Here is a 14962-nt window from a genome sequence, read left to right as displayed (position 1 = left end):
AGTATCCAGTGCCCAGTCTATGTTATGGTCTATGGTGGGTTTATTTAGGTAGTCCTGCCTGGTTTCAACGGCAGCTCGGCCTATCAGGTGCCTATAGTAGTTCTGCTTGTTTATGTGTGTGTGTGGGGGGGGGGGGGGGGGGGGGGGCTACAGTTTGTTTGCGCTTGGGACGACGGGTAGTGTGTGTGTCAGGGTCTGAATGAGAGGGATTGGGGGGGGGGGGGGGGGGGGCAGGCACTCTTCCTAAATATAACCCCTCTCCCCTAACCTGTGCCTGCCTCGTAGCCAAACATGGGCAGGGGTGATGGTAACCAGATACGTGCTTCCCAGAGAGGGACAACAACAGGTGCCCTGGGTTTGGTCCCAAATGGCACCCTATCCACTATACAGTGCACTACTTTTGACCAGGGCCCAGAGCGCTCTGGTCAAAAGTAGTGTACTGTAAATGGAATCCCTGGGCTTAGTCTGTCTCCTAGTTCCTCAGAATGACTGCATACCCCATACTAATAAATTGCATAATTTTTCCTTGTCTCCTTTTGTTTGTGAAATAATTCCTGGCCCAAATGATTTACCAGAGGAGCACAAGGAAACCCTCTAGACCCCCTGTTGTAGACTGACCGTAATGAGGAAAACAGATTGGGTCATTTTATAAGGGAAAAACCTCAGGGCCCAAAGGAAAGGAGGAAACCATGACTTCTAACCAATACTTATTATATGGTTAGTTAGTTAGTTATGGTTAGTTAGTTATGGTTAGTTAGTTATGGTTAGTTAGTTATGGTTAGTTCGTTATGGTTAGTTCGTTATGGTTAGTTAGTTATGGTTAGTTAGTTATGGTTAGTTAGTTATGGTTAGTTCGTTATGGTTAGTTTGTTATGGTTAGTTCGTTATGGTTAGTTCGTTATGGTTAGTTCGTTATGGTTAGTTCGTTATGGTTAGTTCGTTATGGTTAGTTCGTTATGGTTAGTTAGTTATGGTTAGTTAGTTATGGTTAGTTAGTTGTGGTTAGTTAGTTGTGGTTAGTTAGTTGTGGTTAGTTAGTTGTGGTTAGTTAGTTGTGGTTAGTTAGTTGTGGTTAGTTAGTTATGGTTAGTTAGTTACTTGATGCTCTGTAACATCTATTGTAAGGTCAGTCTGACACTGTAGGTCATAGTGGTAAAGAAATACTTTTATTTGCAGCTGATCCTACATCAGTTAGGCCATAGTAACTGGAGACTGAACGGTTGCTAGGGGGCGCCAGAGAGACGATGTCAGCTTTGACAGACTTTAGAAGTCCTGTGTGAGGTTGTAGTAAACAAGCCATTTGAGGTGTCTCAGCCTTTTAGTTTGGTAGTAAACCGTTAGTGGTGTTTTCACAATAAAAACCAAACCGAGGTAACAGTCTTGAGGTAACCAAACACACCTTTTATTTCCAGTAGGATGCATCAGAACCCCTCTCTGTACTGTACAAGTGATGAAATGTCTACAGCGGCTGTACAGACCTGCAGCGGTGCTTTTCACCTTCACTAATGTGTGTTTTCTGTGTTTCAGTGGAGGCGTCCGTCCATTACCAACAGTCTGGCACCAGTATCTACTGTTCTGATAAGACCATCGAGGCTGCCGAGGCTCTGCTGCACATGGACTCTGTTACCAGCCTGAGAGGAGACCGCAGCCCAGGTATTCACCATGACATAGTCCATCTATAAGCAGCCGAGAGACCAGAACAGAGAGACATTATTGAGACTGCAGCCCAGGTATTCACCATGACATATTCCATCCATAAGCAGCCGAGAGACAAGAACAGAGAGACATTATTGAGACCGCAGCCCAGGTATTCACCATGACATAGTCCATCTATAAGCAGCAGCCCAGGTATTCACCATGACATAGTCCATCCATAAGCAGCCGAGAGACAAGAACAGAGAGACATTATTGAGACCGCAGCCCAGGTATTCACCATGACATATTCCATCCATAAGCAGCCGAGAGACAAGAACAGAGAGACATTATTGAGACCGCAGCCCAGGTATTCACCATGACATATTCCATCTATAAGCCGCCGAGAGACAAGAACAGAGAGACATTATTGAGACCGCAGCCCAGGTATTCACCGTGACATATTCCATCCATAAGCAGCCGAGAGACAAGAACAGAGAGACATTATTGAGACCGCAGCCCAGGTATTCACCATGACATATTCCATCCATAAGCAGCCGAGAGACAAGAACAGAGAGACATTATTGAGACCGCAGCCCAGGTATTCACCATGACATATTCCATCCATAAGCAGCCGAGAGACAAGAACAGAGAGACATTATTGATGTCGTAGATCTCAGATGATTTCGTACGAATGTTGGTGATCACACAACGTCACATCCACCAGAACACACACACCGTTCCTCTCTCCTAAACGTTTTCCCCCTTGTCCCACTAGATGTGTTCATCCCGGCAGGGTGTGGGGCCACCCCAGACTTCATCCACGCGGCGATGCGTCCAGACGTGATGACCGAGACGGTGGTGGAGGTGTCTACGGAAGACTGTATGGACGAGGACATGGAGGTCACCCTCATAGAGGAACCAGACGAGTCAGAGCCTGACCACCAACCTGTCAGGAAGAAGAAAGGTTAGTGATGAGGACACGGAGGTCACCCTCCTAGAGGAACCAGAGCCTGACCACCAACCTATCAGAAAGGTTAGTGATGAGGACACGGAGGTCACCTTCCTAGAGGAACCAGAGCCTGACCACCAACCTATCAGAAAGGTTAGTGATGAGGACATGGTCACCCTCCTAGAGGAACCTGACCACCAACCTGTCAGAAAGGTTAGTGATGAGGACACGGAGGTCACCCTCCTAGAGGAACCAGAGCCTGACCACCAACCTGTCAGGAAGGTTAAGATGACTCTAAGACAGAATAGAATACTGGCTATCCACTGAGAAATCAAGAAACTTTCCATAATACTACCCAAAGATACTGTCTGTTGATTGGAGATACTATCTGTTGATTGGAGATACTGGCTGTTGATTGGAGATACTGGCTGTTGATTTGGAGATACTGGCTGTTGATTGAAGATACTGGCTGTTGATTGGAGATACTGGCTGTTGATTGGAGATACTGGCTGTTGATTGGAGATACTGGCTGTTGATTGGAGATACTGGCTGTTGATTGGAGATACTGGCTGTTGATTGAAGATACTGGCTGTTGATTGGAGATACTGGCTGTTGATTTGGAGATACTGGCTGTTGATTGGAGATACTGGCTGTTGATTGGAGATACTGGCTGTTGATTGGAGATACTGGCTGTTGATTGGAGATACTGGCTGTTGATTGGAGATACTGGCTGTTGATTGGAGATACTGGCTGTTGATTGGAGATACTGGCTGTTGATTGGAGATACTGGCTGTTGATTGGAGATACTGGCTGTTGATTGGAGATACTGGCTGTTGATTGGAGATACTGGCTGTTGATTAAGACATCAAAGTAATGCTCAAGAGCCTAAATGGTTTTAATGATAAAGGTACTATAAAGATGATGTTAAATAGGACTGACTTGTCAGACTGGCTGTATCTTGTAGACAGGATGTTGATGGTAAAGAGGACTGACTTGTCAGACTGGCTGTATCTTGTAGACAGGATGTTGATGGTAAAGAGGACTGACTTGTCAGATTGGCTGTATATTGTAGACAGGATGTTGATGGTAAGGAGGACTAACTTGTCAGATTGGCTGTATCTTGTAGACTGGATGTTGATGTTAAATAGGACTGGTTGTATCTTGTAGACAGGATGTTGATGGTAAAGAGGACTGACTTGTCAGACTGGCTGTATCTTGTAGACAGGATGTTGATGGTAAAGAGGACTGACTTGTCAGACTGGCTGTATCTTGTAGACAGGATGTTGATGTTAAATAGGACTGGCTGTATCTTGTAGACAGGATGTTGATGTTATATAGGACTGGCTGTATCTTGTAGACAGGATGTTGATGTTATATAGGACTGGCTGTATCTTGTAGACAGTATGTTGATGTTATATAGGACTGGCTGTATCTTGTAGACAGTATGTTGATGGTATATAGGACTGGCTGTATCTTGTAGACAGGATGTTGATGTTATATAGGACTGGCTGTATCTTGTAGACAGGATGTTGATGTTAAATAGGACTGGCTGTATCTTGTAGACAGGATGTTGATGTTATATAGGACTGGCTGTATCTTGTAGACAGTATGTTGATGTTATATAGGACTGGCTGTATCTTGTAGACAGGATGTTGATGTTAAATAGGACTGGCTGTATCTTGTAGACAGGATGTTGATGTTATATAGGACTGGCTGTATCTTGTAGACAGGATGTTGATGTTAAATAGGACTGGCTGTATCTTGTAGACAGGATGTTGATGTTATATAGGACTGGCTGTATCTTGTAGACAGTATGTTGATGTTATATAGGACTGACTTGTCAGACTGGCTGTATCTTGTAGACAGGATGTTGATGTTATATAGGACTGGCTGTATCTTGTAGACAGGATGTTGATGTTAAATAGGACTGGCTGTATCTTGTAGACAGTATGTTGATGTTATATAGGACTGGCTGTATCTTGTAGACAGGATGTTGATGTTATATAGGACTGGCTGTATCTTGTAGACAGTATGTTGATGTTATATAGGACTGGCTGTATCTTGTAGACAGGATGTTGATGTTATATAGGACTGGCTGTATCTTGTAGACAGGATGTTGATGTTAAATAGGACTGGCTGTATCTTGTAGACAGGATGTTGATGTTAAATAGGACTGGCTGTATCTTGTAGACAGGATGTTGATGTTAAATAGGACTGGCTGTATCTTGTAGACAGGATGTTGATGTTATATAGGACTGGCTGTATCTTGTAGACAGTATGTTGATGTTATATAGGACTGGCTGTATCTTGTAGACAGTATGTTGATGGTATATAGGACAGGCTGTATCTTGTAGACAGGATGTTGATGTTATATAGGACTGGCTGTATCTTGTAGACAGGATGTTGATGTTATATAGGACTGGCTGTATCTTGTAGACAGGATGTTGATGTTATATAGGACTGGCTGTATCTTGTAGACAGGATGTTGATGGTATATAGGACTGGCTGTATCTTGTAGACAGGATGTTGATGGTATATAGGACTGGCTGTATCTTGTAGACAGGATGTTGATGTTAAATAGGACTGGCTGTATCTTGTAGACAGGATGTTGATGTTATATAGGACTGGCTGTATCTTGTAGACAGGATGTTGATGTTATATAGGACTGGCTGTATCTTGTAGACAGGATGTTGATGTTATATAGGACTGGCTGTATCTTGTAGACAGGATGTTGATGTTAAATAGGACTGGCTGTATCTTGTAGACAGGATGTGGATGTTATATAGGACTGGCTGTATCTTGTAGACAGGATGTTGATGTTAAATAGGACTGGCTGTATCTTGTAGACAGGATGTGGATGTTATATAGGACTGGCTGTATCTTGTAGACAGGATGTTGATGTTAAATAGGACTGGCTGTATCTTGTAGACAGGATGTTGATGTTAAATAGGACTGGCTGTATCTTGTAGACAGTATGTTGATGTTATATAGGACTGGCTGTATCTTGTAGACAGGATGTTGATGTTAAATAGGACTGGCTGTATCTTGTAGACAGTATGTTGATGTTATATAGGACTGGCTGTATCTTGTAGACAGGATGTTGATGTTAAATAGGACTGGCTGTATCTTGTAGACAGGATGTTGATGTTATATAGGACTGGCTGTATCTTGTAGACAGGATGTTGATGTTAAATAGGACTGGCTGTATCTTGTAGACAGGATGTTGATGGTATATAGGACTGACTGTATCTTGTAGACAGGATGTTGATGTTAAATAGGACTGGCTGTATCTTGTAGACAGGATGTTGATGTTATATAGGACTGGCTGTATCTTGTAGACAGGATGTTGATGTTAAATAGGACTGGCTGTATCTTGTAGACAGGATGTTGATGGTATATAGGACTGGCTGTATCTTGTAGACAGGATGTGGATGTTAAATAGGACTTGCTGTATCTTGTAGACAGAAAGAGCGCCGTATATTGGGAGATTGCACGCAATGTGAAATGTTCACGTCTTCGACTCATGTCAATTGATTTGATTGATTTTTGAATAACTTTATTGGTCTGTTTGTCTGTGTAGCGGGGAGGAAGCCAAAGACCCACCCGCCTGCTGTGTCCAACGGATCGCCGGACCTCAGCATCAAGAAGAAAACCAGAGAAGGAAAAGGTGGGACACACCAAACATACAGAAAGGACACCTCCATAAACCCCTAGGATTTCATGTGTTGATTAAGGGCTTTGGACTTAATTTTCCCACAACCAAGTGTTCATCAACCATATTCTTTGTGAAGTTTAACCTGTTGTTTAAGCCTGTAGAGGGAGGGATAAATATGGTCTCTGTTCGACCGACCCGCCTGTCTCTCTGTTCGGCCGACCCGCCTGTCTCTCTGTTCGACCGACCCGCCTGTCTCTCTGTTCGGCCGACCCGCCTGTCTCTCTGTTCGGCCGACCCGCCTGTCTCTCTGTTCGGCCGACCCGCCTGTCTCTCTGTTCGGCCGACCCGCCTGTCTCTCTGTTCGACCGACCCGCCTGTCTCTCTGTTCGACCGACCCGCCTGTCTCTCTGTTCGACCGACCCGCCTGTCTCTCTGTTCGGCCGACCCGCCTGTCTCTCTGTTCGACCGACCCGCCTGTCTCTCTGTTCGACCGAGCCGCCTGTCTCTCTGTTCGGCCGACCTGCCTGTCTCTCTGTTCGGCCGACCCGCCTGTCTCTCTGTTCGGCCGACCCGCCTGTCTCTCTGTTCGGCCGACCCGCCTGTCTCTCTGTTCGGCCGACCCGCCTGTCTCTCTGTTCGGCCGACCCGCCTGTCTCTCTGTTGGCCGACCCGCCTGTCTCTCTGTCGACCGACCCGCCTGTCTCTCTGTTCGGCCGACCCGCCTGTCTCTGTTCGGCCGACCCGCCTGTCTCTCTGTTCGGCCGACCCGCCTGTCTCTCTGTTCGGCCGACCCGCCTGTCTCTCTGTTCGGCCGACCCGCCTGTCTCTCTGTTCGGCCGACCCGCCTGTCTCTCTGTTCGGCCGACCCGCCTGTCTCTCTGTTCGGCCGACCCGCCTGTCTCTCTGTTCGGCCGACCCGCCTGTCTCTCTGTTCGGCCGACCCGCCTGTCTCTCTGTTCGGCCGACCCGCCTGTCTCTCTGTTCGGCCGACCCGCCTGTCTCTCTGTTCGGCCGACCCGCCTGTCTCTCTGTTCGGCCGACCCGCCTGTCTCTCTGTTCGGCCGACCCGCCTGTCTCTCTGTTCGGCCGACCCGCCTGTCTCTCTGTTCGGCCGACCCGCCTGTCTCTCTGTTCGGCCGACCCGCCTGTCTCTCTGTTCGGCCGACCCGCCTGTCTCTCTGTTCGGCCGACCCGCCTGTCTCTCTGTTCGGCCGACCCGCCTGTCTCTCTGTTCGGCCGACCCTCCTGTCTCTCTGTTCGACCGACCCGCCTGTCTCTCTGTTCGACCGACCCCCCCTGTCTCTCTGTTCGACCGACCCGCCTGTCTCTCTGTTCGACCGACCCGTCTGTCTCTGGTCCCCCAGGCAGCACCACGTACCTGTGGGAGTTCCTGTTGGACTTGCTCCAGGACAAGAACACGTGTCCCAGGTACATCAAGTGGACTCAGAGGGAGAAGGGCATCTTCAAGCTGGTGGACTCCAAGGCCGTGTCCAAGCTGTGGGGCAAACACAAGAACAAACCTGACATGAACTATGAGACCATGGGACGGGCTCTGAGGTGAGGGTTTACCCTACAACCGTCTAGCACTTGAAATGGCATTGACTGTGGAAGCTGAGTTAGCTGTGTAGGTTGTTGGTTTGGATGAGTTCCTCTGAGGAACATGATCCCCTCCCTCCGTCTTCCCTCTCTCTCTCTCTCCCCCTCCTCTCTCCCTATCCCCTCTCTCCCTATCCCCTCTCTCCCTATCCCCTCCCTCCCTATCCCCTCCCTCCTCTATTTCCTTCCCTCCGTCTTCCCTCTCTCTCTCCCCCCCTCCTCTCTCCCTATCCCCCTCCTCTCTCCCTATCCCCTCCCTCCTCTATTTCCTTCCCTCCGTCTTCCCTCTCTCTCTCTCCCTCCTCCCTCCCTATCCCCTCCCTCCTCTATTTCCCTCCCTCCGTCTTCCCCCTCTCCTCTCTCCCTATCCCATCCCTCTATTTCCCTCCCTCCGTCTTCCGTCTCTCTCTCCTCTCTCCCTATCCCCTCCCTCCTCTATTCCCCTCCCTCCTCTATTCCCCTCCCTCTTCTATTTCCCTCCCTCCGTCTTCCCCCTCTCTCCCCCTCTCCTCTCTCCCTATCCCATCCCTCTATTTCCCTCCCTCCGTCTTCCCCCTCTCCTCCCTCCTCTATTCCCCTCCCTCCTCTATTTCCCTCCCTCTGTCTTCCGTCTCTCTCTCCTCTCTCCCTATCCCCTCCCTCCTCTATTCCCCTCCCTCCTCTATTCCCCTCCCTCCTCTATTTCCCTCCCTCCTCTATTTCCCTCCCTCCTCTATTTCCCTCCCTCCGTCTTCCCTCTCTCTCACTCTCCTCTCTCCCGCCCTCTCCTCCCTCTCTACCAGATACTACTACCAACGTGGTATACTGGCCAAGGTCGAAGGTCAGCGGCTGGTCTACCAGTTCAAGGAGATGCCCAAGAACATCGTTGTCATCGAGGACGACAAGGCCGACTCCAGATCGGGCGATCTTATTGGCTCAGAGAAGTCTTACCACGAGAGAGTCCTGCCCTCGTCGGAGACGATACTGAACGTGGCCGAGCTCGCCACGACGCCCACCATCCTGAGGGGTGGGACTAGAACCGTAGTCCATCCTCCGGTTGCTAAGGGCAACAAGGCGGTGATGACGGGGGGCGGGGCGGCGGTGGGGGGGGTTCCGAGGATAGTGACCATTTCCACGGCGCCAGACGGAACCCAGACGCAGCATTCTCACACGGCCATCATCCCCACTTCCTCAGGACCCAGGTTAGAGACACACCCTGATACTGACACTGAAACATACAATTCACTTTGCAGGCTTTATGCTGAATGTAAAACAGTTTATCTATCTAGCGATATCTAGTAAGTTTGTATTTACAAAACTTTGTCACGAACTCCATTTTGTTATCGTTTCCGTCTCCAGGACTGTACGGGTTGCCATGCAAGTGCCTGTAGTCATGACAACGTCACTGGGCCAGAAGATCTCAACGGTTGCCGTGCAACAGGCGCCAGGGACGTCGGGAGGCCAACCGACGTACCAATTGGCCAACGCCTCTCCCATCGGCACGGCAACGGGCAACGCGAACTCCCAACCGAAGGTGGGTAACCACGCTAGTTGGTGTGTCAGCTAGCTACTCTGTAGTGTAGACAGAATGGACAGTTAGACGGCTGAGCGACACACACGCCTCATACTAACCAAGTCCACGATTCAAAACTCTGTATAGATCTAGAATGTGTAGACCTGTTCCTGACCATCTCTCCTCTCCAGGTTGTGATCCAGACTATCCCCACTCTGTATAGATTTAGAATGTGTAGACCTGTTCCTAACCATGTCTCTTCTCTCCAGGTTGTAATCAGACCCCCCCCCCCCCACTCTGTATAGATATAGAATGTGTAGACCTGTTCCTAACCATCTCTCTAGGTTGTAATCAGACCCCCCACTCTGTATAGATCTAGAATGTGTAGACCTGTTCCTAACCATCTCTCCAGGTTGTAATCAGACCCCCCACTCTGTATAGATCTAGAATGTGTAGACCTGTTCCTAACCATATCTCTTCGCTCCAGACTATCCCCACTCTGTATAGATCTAGAATGTGTAGACCTGTTCCTAACATCTCTCTTCTCTCCAGGTTGTGATCCATACCCCCCCCCCCCCCCACTCTGTATAGATCTAGAATGTGTAGACCTGTTCCTAACCATCTCTCTAGGTTGTAATCAGACCCCCCACTCTGTATAGATCTAGAATGTGTAGACCTGTTCCTAACCATCTCTCCAGGTTGTAATCAGACCCCCCACTCTGTATAGATCTAGAATGTGTAGACCTGTTCCTAACCATATCTCTTCGCTCCAGACTATCCCCACTCTGTATAGATCTAGAATGTGTAGACCTGTTCCTAACCATATCTCTTCTCTCCAGGTTGTGATCCAGACTATCCCCACTGTATAGATCTAGAATGTGTAGACCTGTTCCTAACCATATCTCTTCTCCAGGTTGTGATCCAGACTATCCCCACTGTATAGATCTAGAATGTGTAGACCTGTTCCTAACCATATCTCTTCTCCAGGTTGTGATCCAGACTATCCCCACTGTATAGATCTAGAATGTGTAGACCTGTTCCTAACCATATCTCTTCTCTCCAGGTTGTGATCCAGACCATCCCCACTATGGTTCCAGCCACAGCGGAGAACGGAGACAAGATCACGGTCCAACTGGCTAAGATCATCACCATCCCGGCCCACCAGCTGGCCCAGTACCAGCAGCAGACCAAGCCTGGCCTGGGGGGTTCCCCGACGGGCAGCATCTCTCTCCTGGGCGGGACAAACTCCTGGGGGGTACGAGCCCTGGCACCTCATGTTACCATGGCTGCAGGGACACAGGTGTCTGTTTTAAAAATAGTTTTTTTATTGGCCATTTTAAGCTAAAAATCAGAAAACACATATTTTGAAACATCAATACTGAAATACAAGTATAAAAGTATTGCATTTGGGCACAGACTTAATGTGTTTCTTTGTGTATTAATTTATTTATTTTTGTTACAAATTCAAACATTGTCTTCATTTATGGAATTACAAATTGTATCCCCTGTGACCAAGGTGATGAGGCTGGCCGTTCCCACAACGCTGCATCATCATCAACAACAACAACAACAGACACATCATATCGTCACGACGACGCAAGGTGGCGGGACCGGGACGGCGGTGGTCACCGTGACGACGACGACAGCCAATCAGAGCGCTCCGGTGGCGGCATCCCACATCATCAGCGGCATCATCAAGAGATCTGCCACGGCGACGAGAGAACCGCAGCAGCAGCAGCAAGCCAAGACGCTGACCGTTAAAACGGTACAGGCCCTCCCCGTCCAGACCACGTTACCGGAAGCACCGGAGATCATCACGGTAGTCGTCTAAATCAGAGGAGGGTCCCGCCTGAGATCAAGTCAGAAGATCCGGAGTGTTGAGGCCACAAGTACGGACACACACACACACACACACACACACACACTTCAACATTGTTTGTACAGTTTTTGCCCACGTAGTTTGTTCTTCTTTTTCTACATGACAGTCTGAGAGACTATAAAGACCCACAACCAGCTCTGATTTACCCTGGGGGGGGGGGGTCTACCTTCCTACCACAGCCTCATCTCTATGGAGACCCAGTATGCATCCCAAATGGCCCCCTATTCCCTATACAGTACACTACTTCTGTAGGGAATAAGGGTGTCATTTGAGTCGTACAATACTGTCGGTTACCCAGCCAACATAGGAACCCAGCAATGACTTTTCAACAGGGAAGAATCTCCTTCAGAAAAAGGGACCAAGTCAAGTTTAAAACACTACATGTTCTGTTTCTGACAGATGAGACACTAGCTGACTAAGCTACAACGGACAAAACGAGAACACTAAAAGGCTAATTATTAAAAACCAAAACAAATGTGAACTGGAAAGGAGAGAGATGGAGGAGGAGGGGGGGGGGGGGGGTTTGTATAGAAATGTATCTGTGTACGACCAGCATTTGATTTGCCGAATCACTGTGCGTAAACAAACCACACGAAAGACTGCGGGCTGTTCTAGGATCAGCTCTTACAAGACTGCGGGCTGTTCTAGGATCAGCTCTTACAAGACTGCGGGCTGTTCTAGGATCAGCTCTTTCAAGACTGCGGGCTGTTCTAGGATCAGCTCTTACAAGGGGAAAATAAAAAGAGCCAAAGGGACTTGTGTGTGTGTGTATATAACTATTATACAGTTTAGGGGGAATTCAATTCACAACAAAACAGCCTTAGAATAATCTGTTTTTATTTGTCATTCATTGTTTATAAGATAATTTAGCTTTTTTTTTGTGTGTTACGGTTTCTTGATCTTTTTGGATACCTTGTACCAAGCACAGTGTTATAAAACAATACCATTGTTCTACTATAGTCTGAAGCCCAGGTCAGTGGGTTGGTTACAGGGTTTGGGGTCAAAACCATTACAATTCTCTTCAATGATAAAACAATTAGCATTGACTGTAATAGAAATGGAATTGACTCCCAACCCTGGTTGGTTCTAGTAGGCCTTGACCATAGGCTTACTACATCCCCACGGTAACCGTCTCTAGGGTAACTGCTCGTCAGCCATCTTGGCTCCGCCCCCTACCTTTCCTCTAGCAGTTTCTGCTTTTCTTAGTCGTATGAAGAGGGAGAAAGCTGTTCGGACTGAACTAGTTTGTATATTCAACATTTGAAGTATATTCTATTTTGTTGTACTCTTGTTTCAAAGTGTATTCAAGTAGATTTTACTGAAATATATAAAAAAAAAACATTTGAATTAAACGACTTCCTGTTTTGTCTTTTGTTTAAATGAAATGATGCTTTTCCAAAGGTGACGTTTCTGCATTTGTGGTAAATGCTGTTGTTGGCTCAGACCTGGGCCGTGTTAGAGAGGTGATCCACACACCTGTTGTTGGCTCAGACCTGGGCCGTGTTAGAGAGGTGATCCACACACCTGTTGTTGGCTCAGACCTGGGCCGTGTTAGAGAGGTGATCCACACACCTGTTGTTGGCTCAGACCTGGGCCGTGTTAGAGAGGTGATCCACACACCTGTTGTTGGCTCAGACCTGGGCCGTGTTAAAGAGGTGATCCACACACTTGTTGTTGGCTCAGACCTGGGCCGTGTTAGAGAGGTGATCCACCCACCTGTTGTTGGCTCAGACCTGGGCCGTGTTAGAGAGGTGATCCACACACCTGTTGTTGGCTCAGACCTGGGCCGTGTTAGAGAGGTGATCCACACACCTGTTGTTGGCTCAGACATGGGCCGTGTTAGAGAGGTGATCCACACACCACCGGGAACCCTTCTCTCAGGGACCTGTTAGAGGTGATCCACCGGGAACCCTTCTCTCTGGGACGTGTTAGAGGTGATCCACCGGGAACCCTTCTCTCAGGGACCTGTTAGAGGTGATCCACCGGGAACCCTTCTCTCAGGGACCTGTTCCAGCCGACATGGGCCGTGTTAGAGAGGTGATCCACCGGGAACCCTTCTCTCAGGGACCTGTTAGAGGTGATCCACCGGGAACACATCTCTCAGGGACCTGTTAGAGAGGTGATCCACCGGGAACCCTTCTCTCAGGGACCTGTTAGAGAGGTGATCCACTGGGAACCCTTCTCTCAGGGACCTGTTAGAGGTGATCCACCGGGAACCCTTCTCTCTGGGACCTGTTAGAGAGGTGATCCACCGGGAACCCTTCTCTCAGGGACCTGTTAGAGAGGTGATCCACCGGGAACCCTTCTCTCAGGGACCTGTTAGAGAGGTGATCCACACACCACCGGGAACCCTTCTCTCTGGGACCTGTTAGAGAGGTGATCCACTGGGAACCCTTCTCTCTGGGACCTGTTAGAGGTGATCCACTGGGAACCCTTCTCTCTGGGACCTGTTAGAGAGGTGATCCACCAGGAACCCTTCTCTCTGGGACCTGTTAGAGAGGTGATCCACCGGGAACCCTTCTCTCAGGGACCTGTTAGAGGTGATCCACTGGGAACCCTTCTCTCAGGGACCTGTTAGAGGTGATCCACCGGGAACCCTTCTCTCAGGGACCTGTTAGAGAGGTGATCCACTGGGAACCCTTCTCTCAGGGACCTGTTAGAGAGGTGATCCACTGGGAACCCTTCTCTCAGGGACCTGTTAGAGAGGTGATCCACCGGGAACCCTTCTCTCTGGGACCTGTTAGAGAGGTGATCCACTGGGAACCCTTCTCTCAGGGACCTGTTAGAGAGGTGATCCACCGGGAACCCTTCTCTCTGGGACCTGTTAGAGAGGTGATCCACTGGGACCTGTTAGAGAGGTGATCCACTGGGACCTGTTAGAGAGGTGATCCACCAGGAACCCTTCTCTCTGGGACCTGTTAGAGAGGTGATCCACTGGGACCTGTTAGAGGTGATCCACTGGGAACCCTTCTCTCAGGGACCTGTTAGAGAGGTGATCCACTAGGAACCCTTCTCTCAGGGACCTGTTAGAGAGGTGATCCACTGGGAACCCTTCTCTCTGGGACCTGTTAGAGAGGTGATCCACTGGGACCTGTTAGAGGTGATCCACAGGGAACCCTTCTCTCTGGGACCTGTTAGAGAGGTGATCCACTGGGAACCCTTCTCTCAGGGACCTGTTAGAGTGGTGATCCACTGGGACCTGTTAGAGAGGTGATCCACTGGGACCTGTTAGAGAGGTGATCCACTGGGACCTGTTAGAGAGGTGATCCACTGGGACCTGTTAGAGAGGTGATCCACTGGGACCTGATAGAGGTGATCCACTGGGAACCGTTCTCTCAGGGACCTGTTAGAGAGGTGATCCACTAGGAACCCTTCTCTCAGGGACCTGTTAGAGAGGTGATCCACTGGGAACCCTTCTCTCTGGGACCTGTTAGAGAGGTGATCCACTGGGACCTGTTAGAGGTGATCCACTGGGAACCCTTCTCTCAGGGACCTGTTAGAGGTGATCCACTAGGAACCCTTCTCTCAGGGACCTGTTAGAGAGGTGATCCACTGGGAACCCTTCTCTCTGGGACCTGTTAGAGAGGTGATCCACCGGGAACCCTTCTCTCAGGGACCTGTTAGAGAGGTGATCCACCAGGAACCCTTCTCTCTGGGACCTGTTAGAGAGGTGATCCACTGGGACCTGTTAGAGAGGTGATCCACTGGGAACCCTTCTCTCAGGGACCTGTTAGAGAGGTGATCCACTGGGAACCC

The 14962-nt window shown here is 49.0% G+C and overlaps 1 protein-coding gene across 4 annotated transcripts in view; it reads left to right on the top strand.

Moving 5' to 3' along the window:
* The window catches only part of LOC110503431 (ETS-related transcription factor Elf-2), a 46911-nt gene extending 34353 nt beyond the window's left edge, over nt 1-12558 (top strand). For 3 of the 4 annotated variants that reach the window (XM_036971919.1, XM_036971920.1, XM_036971922.1), the window contains 8 exons: nt 1528-1653; nt 2411-2599; nt 6165-6251; nt 7604-7796; nt 8618-9016; nt 9174-9348; nt 10391-10627; nt 10844-12558. In XM_036971919.1, the coding sequence (XP_036827814.1) occupies nt 1528-1653; nt 2411-2599; nt 6165-6251; nt 7604-7796; nt 8618-9016; nt 9174-9348; nt 10391-10627; nt 10844-11158 (1721 nt within the window). In that variant the 3' untranslated portion in view covers nt 11159-12558. The remainder of the gene's footprint in view (nt 1-1527; nt 1654-2410; nt 2600-6164; nt 6252-7603; nt 7797-8617; nt 9017-9173; nt 9349-10390; nt 10628-10843) is intronic. The other variant, XM_036971921.1, reaches the window with a different exon arrangement.
* The last annotated feature ends 2404 nt before the right edge of the window (nt 12559-14962 follow it).

The sequence above is a fragment of the Oncorhynchus mykiss genome, unplaced genomic scaffold (assembly GCF_013265735.2).
Source record: "Oncorhynchus mykiss isolate Arlee unplaced genomic scaffold, USDA_OmykA_1.1 un_scaffold_85, whole genome shotgun sequence".
Taxonomy (NCBI): Eukaryota; Metazoa; Chordata; class Actinopteri; order Salmoniformes; family Salmonidae; genus Oncorhynchus; species Oncorhynchus mykiss.
This window is presented reverse-complemented; position numbering and strand designations above follow the sequence as displayed.